This window comes from Frankliniella occidentalis, unplaced genomic scaffold, assembly GCF_000697945.3.
Source record: "Frankliniella occidentalis isolate FOCC.00 unplaced genomic scaffold, Focc_3.1 Scaffold23, whole genome shotgun sequence".
Classification (NCBI taxonomy): Eukaryota; Metazoa; Arthropoda; class Insecta; order Thysanoptera; family Thripidae; genus Frankliniella; species Frankliniella occidentalis.
In genome coordinates, this window is record NW_026267153.1 from 2,834,031 (window position 1) to 2,843,499 (window position 9,469).

General features: G+C 57.8%; 2 protein-coding genes across 4 annotated transcripts in view; one reads left to right on the top strand and one right to left on the bottom strand.

Moving 5' to 3' along the window:
- The window catches only part of LOC113205083 (potassium channel subfamily K member 6-like), a 21,580-nt gene that overhangs the window by 2,906 nt on the left and 9,205 nt on the right, over positions 1-9,469 (bottom strand). The gene's annotated exons all lie outside the window — the stretch shown is intronic.
- On the top strand, positions 1,150-9,008 carry LOC113205080 (uncharacterized). 2 transcript variants are annotated; one of them, XM_026420539.2, is made up of 9 exons: positions 1,150-1,421; positions 6,282-6,376; positions 6,458-6,584; positions 6,660-6,803; positions 6,888-7,142; positions 7,230-7,463; positions 7,555-7,702; positions 7,785-8,368; positions 8,444-9,008. In XM_026420539.2, exons 2-9 carry the CDS (start codon positions 6,287-6,289, stop codon positions 8,638-8,640), a joined length of 1,779 nt encoding a protein of 592 aa, XP_026276324.1. In that variant the 5' UTR covers positions 1,150-1,421; positions 6,282-6,286; the 3' UTR covers positions 8,641-9,008. The 2 variants fall into 2 exon arrangements, with proteins under 2 accessions (XP_026276324.1, XP_052120960.1); XM_052265000.1 differs by lacking the exon at positions 1,150-1,421 and adding an exon at positions 1,485-1,503.

Sequence of the window (9,469 nt, forward strand, 5' to 3'; positions counted from 1 at the left end):
TGAGCCAATTTCTTTCCTCTGTTGCACGTGCTGACACTAAACTGAGCTCTCGTATGGCTTTTAGTGAATCTTTTAACATCCTCATTCCCCCCCCCCCCCACCAGCCCGCTGTCCATCTGGTAGTGATGGAGAGATAACGTGAGATAGTGTGGGATCACAGGCGACTCAATCAATTCGGCCCTTGCGGATGGCACAATCTCGGCGGGAGTCCTGCCCGAAGGTCGTGACAGGCGCTGCAAAACACAGAAACAGCCTTAAATAAGTCTTCGAGCGGCACACGACCTGTTGTGGCTTTGCACTGGAGTGATGGCGATATTGTCCCTCTCCTCGAGCAGCACCAGGGTAGGCCTGGCGCACGACACGCGTGCAGACGGGTTGCCTACCCCGGGCCCGACAGGCGCCCAGCCCTCACAGGGTGCAGGGCGGCAACTTTTTAATCGCGCCGTTTAGGAGGCTTTCCCGCGGCCCGGGCTCACCAGGTTCAGGCCGGGTCGTAGACTGATGTACTACGGGCGCGGGACTGAACTACACTATATCCTAAACAGGGCGGGTGGCGCTCCGGGACGCGCGGACACCGCGGACACCGCGGACACGCGGGGCGCTGAGATAAGGGTGATAAGGTCGATTTCGTCCTCCGCCGGCCGCCATGATCGTGGAAATCTGCGCGCCGAGCTCTTCGACGAGATTAATCTCGCCTGACAGCAGTGCGCCTTGGCTGCTGCTGAGAGGCCTGTGACGGCGCACAATACAGGTGCTTTCGTTTGGCCGCGCGGATTTTTCGAACGCGGTGGCGCCTTTCCCGCGCGTCGGTCGTCTCTGTGATCGGGTTCTTCTTCTCGGATATCGGGATGAATTGGTATCCCGCTGCGGCCGTAACGATGGGCCGCTAATGCCCTTCCGACTCCCCGCGGGGGTGCTGGGGGGAGGGAGGGGGGTCAGACGCTCATTGAAACGCGCGGGTCACTTACCACCTTCCCCCGCCCCTCGCACTCGCTCACCGTCACTCACACGCTGTCGCTGTTGATCGGATCGTCCGTCTCGCTCGCACCCCTTTGGCGGGGCCGGGGTGGGGCCGCGGCGGCGGGACCGGCGCGGCGCGGCCGGCCGGCGGGTGCAGGCAGGGGACCGCGCGCGCGGGGACCGCGGCCGGTCGCCGCCACTAGGACCGCCGCCGCCGCCGAGCCCAGTCAGTCCCCCCGCGCACCGCGTACGGCCGAGCAGCCCGAGCAGCTCACTGACGTCGCTGACCCGCGCACGCTGCGCACGCCGAGCCGGTGCGCGGCATGAGACCCCAACGACGCCGATCAGCGGCGGGCCGTCAGTGCAGTGCGTGTCGCGTATAAGGGTTTAGCCACCGCCGCCACCCGCGACCGGATAGGCGACCGCGCCCGAAGTCTGTGTCCGGCGGAACGAGACCGCAGGTGAGCTGACCGCCGGCGGCCGGGGACCCCGGTGGTGGTGACCACAGATGAACCGGAAGCGTGCACGCCCCTGCTGCCTGAGGTGCAACCGAGTGTCTGAAGTGAGGTGAAGTGTATGGTCTGAAGACAGGTCACCCGTGTGGCACACGGTTGGGAGGAAACCTGTAGTGTTTAGTCGAGAGAGGAACCACTCTGTGATCCCATGTACAACGGATTTCTCCTAGAGTGCCCCTGGATTAACACGGACTACCCCCGGATCAACCTCCTGGATCACCCCATCGCACACCCAGATTGACACATGCAATATTACCCAAGTCGTTTCTCCCCTAGGTCTTTGTTTTCGTCTGAGTGCAATCATATCAAATCGATTTAGCACGACGACCGGTCGGTTTATGCCCGTGCCCGTTGCCCGTGCCGCCGGGATAAGGTCGTGAAAGTACACCTCGAGCAAACATTTCCGAGGTGGGCACGCCCTCCCCCCTGGTGGGTAGGCAGCGTGTGGGCTGCCATATCGGAAGGATTACGGAGAACAACTGCGATGACGAGTATGTCATGTCGTTCTCGCGAGGGACACGCTCTCCCTGGTGTACTACACTGTGAGTACACTATGAGTACGCCGCGGGGCACACTGTACCCACATGACCAAGGAGTGAGCGGCGGCCTTAGGATGGGTCCAGGTCCAGCGGTCAAGGGCGCCGTGCCGACCCGGCCGCTCCGGCCGCTCCGCCCGTCAGCTGTCGGCGGCAATCAGCGGCCCGGACAGGGAGGCAACACAGGTGTGCCGGCGTGTTCATAGTCGGCCCGGAGAAAGCCGCGGTCGGCCCGGGGCCAGGGGCGGGCCCCGGCAGCGCGCCCGAAGTTAGACTCGCCGGACTGTTTTCTGCGAAATACGCGCGCGCGCGCGTGTGAGTGGGGCCGTGGACACGCGGCACTAGCCGTCGTCGTCCGGTCTGTACAGTTGGGCGACTTAATAGCTGCAATCGGGAGAGCCTGGAGTGGAAACAGCTGCGGTATGCCTTGGACGTGCACCGTGTACCCCTCCGTGCACCAGGCGCGTATTAAGGGGAGGGGCGGTGGGGGCGATCGCCCCCCCTGTGGGCCATTAGATAGCCGCCTAAAGGTAGGCAATTTGACCTACAAAACCCCTGTATGTAGGTAACTTTCGATGCACCGCCCCCCCTGTCCGCCCCCCCTTAATACGCCACTGCCGTGCACGAGGTGCGGGACTGCGCTGTACCGCCGCAGTAGTGGTCGTCGTTGTTAAACTTACGACAGTAGTGACGTCACTTTGACCATTTTCTTTGGTGCTGGATATTCAAACTCTCATCCTCGTCGTGTTTGTTCTCCGACCCCGTGTTCGCTCGGGACTGTCTCGAGATGACACTCAGATATTTGACGCGGAAGGTCGCGGAACCCTAGACGCCGGCGAGCCGCTCTAAAGTGATAGTAGTGGCCGCGTAGTAAACATTGATTGATAAAAAACAAAACAAAAAAAAACATCTACAATTTGAGAAAACTAGAGAGGGTTCATACACGTGTGGGCAATCAGATGCACATTATCGCTGCATCAACGTTTCCAAGCACCTGCCAGAACAAATTATTTTTGGTTAAATGAATTTAAATTAATTTTACTATCGGGGGCGAAAATTCTTCCCCTCTGTCCCTTTCCCCTCCTTTCTTTTTGCTCTCACCCGGCAGCTGGTCAGCTTTCAGCTTGGAGCTTGCAGCTGACCAGCTTGCAGCCTGCAGCGTGTGCAGCTTGCAGCTATCGCAGATTACGCGGGCTGTGGCCTCCCGCGCCACCCTGCAATATGGCTCTAAGCCAAAATCAGGCGTTTTTTGTATCGACACCATGTGGCAGGTGCGAGTGGGGCTGCAGCCCTGGAGCATAAAGAGATAGGAGCTGGCAGTCCTCAAGGGGGAACTGAGATGAGTAAAAAAAGAAAAACAGAAAGGACACGAGTAGTAACTCCGAGGTAACTCCTGCAGCAGCGTGGTGGAGTTACGCCCTCAATCGCTTAGCGGGGCGGGGCTATAGTATGGAGGAAACGACTGACTTGCTGGACTTCCCGTCACCTGGTACACTCCTGCCCCCCCCCCCTCCCCGAAGCGCTTTGATTGTAGTTATCTTTTTCTGTCCGTGAACTTGGATCATAGAGATCGTCAGGAAAGCCCTACTGTTTGCAGCTTGGGAACACTATATATGTATTTTTGAAGCAGACATTATCCTCTTATAATAATTCTTATCGATATCTTAATTTTTCTCTGTGACGACATTCTGTTATCGGCTCAATTATTGTCTTATTTTTCCTGGTGCGGCCATTAACCACCATTGTGAGGTCAAAAACTCAACCCCCTTTGTTGGGCGCGATGACGTGACGTCGCAGGGATTCGGGTCGTTATCTGCCTGATAAAACTTGGCGTCGATTCGTGTCCTGCAATAACCGATGAACGAAACGGCTACAGGTCTCTGGGAGAGTCGACGCCAGACAGGTGTATGACACAATTGTCCCCAAACTTCGGACAAACTCCAGCGCCCTTCCCTCTTGCTGCTACACACAGTCTGCCGGCCTACTGGGCAACACGTGTGTACCTAAAGGTTGTCTGCCTATCAGGAGGAGGGCGTTTTTAGGTCTACTTTTCTGTCAACATCGCAAATTAGGGAACGATTCGTACAACCGACCAAACGATAGGACTGTTTTATGGGCTGATTCGCCCAGCGGCTCAATGAATTCAAGGCTGTGTGGTGGAGGCGCTGATGCTGCTCCTCGAACTCAACTAGCTTCCCATCAAAACACACATTGCGCTCTTTCTCCGCCTCTCCGTCTGACCGTCTCTCTCTGTCTCTCTGTCTCTCTCTCTCGCTCCGTCTCTCTCCCGCCGCGCCCCTCCCTCCTCTCACCACGAGCCCGCACATTGCATTGGGGGGCGTGGCTTCCTCGTCATGACAATGACACGGCATATAACTCCGTCCGCGGTTCGGTTGCGTTGTGCCATCGGGCGGCGGCGCTTCCTCGCCGAGACGAGGTTTCCTGCCGCCGCCGCCAGATGAGTTTCGCACACCGCGCGGCGCGCCTTGTTCGCTTCTCGTTCGAACGACAAAAGATCGCGCTCCGCGCCCACGACGCAGTGACAGGCGGGGTGCAAAGAGTAGCCGAAATTCTTCCAAAAGCCCCCGTCGCTCTGCACTGCACGCGGCTTGCGTGCTGATTTTAATCCAGCCGGATTATGGCGTCTTGTTCTGCCCGGCGGGCCTCCTTCCTAATCAGTCCGCGCCGACCTTCGCGGGCGCCCATGATGCGTCCCATGCCCACTTGAGATGGACGGCGGGCGAGTCTGTAGCTGTGCCTGTTAACTAGAAACTGCAGGATGGCCGAGGTTACTTTGCATCCAAAAACACGAACGTGTAGCAAGGTAGTTTTCCTGACGGATGTTGCCAGCTCAAGCCACGCTACGGGTTCTTACAGAGCGTACGCCCCGTTTTCCTCAGACCCCTTCCGCTATTTACGGGAGCTCGGCGCCTGCGAGATTCAGGGTAGGCCACCCCGCTGTACACGCATGCGTTGCAGGCAGGATGTTGCCTACCCATCAGGCGCTATGAGATGAGAAGCTGTTCACCTCGGCTGAACTTGGCAGTTTCGGCGGACGACAGACGTACTTTCTGGATGATCCTTATGCCATCGATAGCCCCCGAAACGCGCTGGGTAGGCAAACCTGTGCAGCCGGCGGCCTACCCACCCAACACTCCACATAAGTGCAGGTAGGTGTGTAGACACCCTGGTTAGCGTCACCTCGAGGAACGTTCAGTGTGGGGAACATATTCACTACCCACGTCATTACTTTGCGAAAGGGCACACATTCAAAAGTACCCCACCATAGTAGTATACTTTGCGGGGGAGGGAGGGGGGGTCGTACGCGGTGTGCGGTCCATCCACAGCATCCCAAGCTGGATGGATGGCGGCTTCTATCCTCCGGAATGGTCCTCTGCACGGCCGAGGCCCCATTAGCCGGAACCGGTGCATCCCACAGCATCCAGACAAACACCCTGAAGAACGACGCCCCGCCCCGCCCTCGACTGCCTCCTCACTGCGACCGCTCAGCCCACGTGGCCGGGGCGAGGCAAAGGCGAAAGGGTCCAAGAGCCAGAATGCCTCCTTTTCTTTCATTTGTTCTCGGTGACCTTTTGCGGGAAATCCGGAGGCAAGCGTATCGTATGGGGGCCTCGGCAGTGTCAAGCGCGACTCTCGGGTTATTTCAAGGCTGTCCCTCACGATTCCAGTGTTGCTCCCCGGTTGCCGGCCGCAGGGCTGCTCTCTGCACTCTGGGCTCATGGGTTTGCTGGATTGGCCAACCTTTCACGCTCCCAATAATTACGCGAATAACGCTGACAAAGAGTCCTCGTCGAGGTACTCGCTGGCCTCATCGATCGAAACCATTTTACAACTTTGTTTGACTTTTGTCACCGCCCCCGCTCGAGGTCTCGGCCACGGTCCAGTATAGTCGGCATAACTTGACAGTGCCACGCGCCCCTCCCACCGCCCGCACGGCTCCGCACGTTACCTTCCCATTAGGCACGCGCCCCACACGACAAGCGGGCCGTCAGGATCTTCTTTAACCTCCCATACCCACTCCCCGCTGTTCCCACCCCGCTGCCGTTCCATTGTATCGGCCGGCAGGAGAAAACGTTATGGCTGCTACACCTCTCTGTTCGGCCGGCCCGCGAGGGTAATGGAACGGTGGTGATTCAAGTGTCAACGAGTGCTGCCAACGAGACGGCGTCAACAGATGGCTGGCGATATGTGTGAATGCTGCAGCAGCAAAGGCGTGCGGTCGTGTGTAAAAGATGTTTCTTTGTTTCAGGCAACATGGCCCCAGCTCCCTTTTACCCGGAGGGCATGGTCCCTCCAGACGGAGGGTACGGCTGGGTAGTAGCGGCAGCTTATGCTCTTAATAATGTGAGTTTCCACAAAGGGGATTATTTTACTTAGAAGTTCTGCCAAAATCACCTTTTCCATATATTTTTGTTGTTGTTGCAGATTATTATCATACCAATTATGCAAAACTTTGGCCTCGTATTCCGAGACATATTTATTGATTTAGGTATTAGCACCACTAGAATCGCTGTGATAATGAATCTTAACAATGCCTTCGGTTTAGCTTTAGGTAAGCACTGCTCATGTCATCATTTGGCTAACGACCCCTCTTTTTCTGCTATTCAAGAGTCTAATTTATTTTCAGGCTTATTTAATGGACCAATTTTACGAAGGTTCAGCTACCGCAAGGTGGCGCTCTTTGGGTCGTTCCTCGTGTTCGTCGGCGTGGTGCTCACGTCGTTCTCCCGTTCCTTCGTCGAGTTCCTCATCTTTTACGGCATCATCATGTGTAAGTTGTTCACTTATTCCCGTCTAGATCGGCTGTTTGTAGTGAGCCACCCTCCCTCCATGACGCCCCGTGTGTTGCGCGCAGCTGCCGGGTACAACCTGACGATGGCCTCGTTCGCCTTCGCCATCAACACGTACTTCCGCAAGCGGCGCGGCGTGGCGATGGGCTTCGCCATGACGGTGACGGGGCTGGGCCCCGTGTTCATGCCGCTGCTCATCAGCCTGGCCATGCGCGAGTACGGCGCCCGCTCCACGGCGCTGCTGCTGGGCGCGCTGTCGCTGCACTCGGTGGTGGGCGCCTTCCTGCTGCAGCCCGTGCGCTGGCACCTCGTCAGGGAAGGTGAGTGTGCCTGCTATGCATGGTGACCGACCCCACCCGACAGAGCGTGCCCCTGTAACTCGACCTCGCCTTGTGTCCCGAGCTCAGCCCCGGACGAGAAGGACAACGACGACGAGGAGATGGTCGACATGGCGCCCAAGTCCGAGGGCCTCCTGGAGGCGGTGGTCGAGGCGCCCGAGGACGAGGAGGAAGGCCAGGGGGGTGCGAACGGGAAGGGCAAAAGGAAGGCGGAGAAAGAGGACGAGGAGGGCGACGCGGAGGACGACGGTAAGGCGCCCATGCTGTTGCGGCGCCGCTACTCCACGGCGAGCCACAAGTCAGGTAGGCGCCTGGGGGCAGGCAGCCCCTCGGGCACGGCCGGCGGGCGGGCGGCCGCGCTGCTCGGCCCTGACTGACGCGCCTCTGTCCGCAGGCGTGGCCGTGCTGTCCAGGGCCACGAGCCACGAGCACGGGTCGCTGGGCGCGTCCGTGTGGGCTTCGATGGCCTCCATCAACGCGGACCACGCAGACCTGGGCGGCAGCGTCCTGGCGCTCAACGTGGACGAGAAGGCTGCCAACAAGTACGTGCAGGAACCGAGAACAAGCTTAGCGGAGCATCGAGCATCGAGAATCGAGCTTCTAACACTCTCTGTCTGCTTCCAGCGGCAAGAGCAACGGCCACCACAAGGCCGAGATGAACGGGAATGCGAAGCTCAAGGACGCTGACAAGAAGGACGACCTGCCGACGTGGCGGCGCTGGATGCGCGCCGTGGTGCTCTTCTTCGACCTGGACCTGCTCCGCGACCCCGTGTACGTGAACCTCATGCTGGGGCTGTCGTTCGCCGTGTTCGCCGAGATCAACTTCTCGCTGCTGACGCCCTTCATCCTGGGCGAGCGCAACTTCGACACGGACCAGATCGCGCAGCTCGTCTCCATCATCGCCGTGGCCGACATCATCTTCCGCTTCCTCGCGCCCTTCGTCAAGAAGGTCTGCAAGCAGCCGGTGCGCGTCATGTACATGATCGGCCTGGCGCTGCTCATCGCCACCAGGACGGTGCTCATCTTCTGCTACTCGTACGAGTCGCTGATCGGCGTCATGCTGGCGCTGGGCGTGGCCAAGGGGCTCCGCACCGTCTACTGGGTGCTCGTCATCCCCGACTACGTGCCCATCGAGCGGCTGCCCTCCGCCAGCGGGCTGCAGTCCGTGACCAACGGCCTCATCTTCATGGCTCTTGGCCCGCTAGTTGGCAAGTTTTTGTGTTTTTAGTTCTCTCAAGTTAGTTTGAAACATGTCCCTAACACCTTGCTACGGTCTGCCACAGGCCTCATCCGCGACCGTTTTGGCAGCTACAACTACGTCATCATCACCGTCAACTGCATGACGGCCCTCACCATCACCATGTGGTCGACCGAGTTCGCCATCCTGGCTGTGCTGCGGCGGCGGAAGGGTCGCACCGCCAAAGAGGGCCAGGTCGCCGACGAAGAGAAGATGCTGGGCGCCAAGACCGTCAAGACGTAACGCTAACAGCCTCGTCGAGATCTGGCGCTGCGGGGAGTATTCTCGTCCTATGAAGGGGCAGCTTGCTTTCCGTGATGTGAATGGAATATTAAAACGTCGCACTCAGCGTTCGAAAGAAGGGTCGGGCTAAGCAGCCCTGTGCATGTGCATCGCAGTATGGAATGATTCCGTGACAGTAAGAGGAGCGAAATCGCGTCGACCCTTTTAATCTGTACTTGCTAAAGTATGCTGGGTATGCAATCTAGGCTGCAAAGCCTGCAAAGCTGGCACGTGCGGTGAAAACTGTATTGAGACTTTAATTCCCTCTTTTCCACAGAGATATCAGTATGGATCTCTTTTTGAGTGGGCATTGAAGTTCTAATGGTTAATTTGTAGAAAATGTGACTGGAAACTCAAACACTTTTGAGAGGTATCAACATCAAGTATTGAGCACACGCTCCCTACAGGGTACAGTACTCTGGGGTTCGGCAAGAGCAGAAGTCCAAGAGCAAATATTCCGTCGATCGAGCCGACAGCCACTAAACAAAGAAGTAACATTACTTGGGGGAGCCGCATTTTTGGAAAGGGGAAGGTACGTACGCGGATTGTTATTCGTTAAAAATATTGGCGCATAATAGTGTATTTCGACTAACGGAGGAAGAAGAATAGCGGGTAGAACATGAACGTTACTGATTAGTCAGGAGCTTCCGTTAGTCGAAAAACACCATTGTCATGAGAAGAATAAAGCTTAAAATAGGTTTAAGCGCAAGTCACGCCAATGCGGCGGTAGAGAGCGCTGCTGCGCTGCGCGGCGCGGCGACTTTAGTTCACTACGCGGCGCACTTTGTGT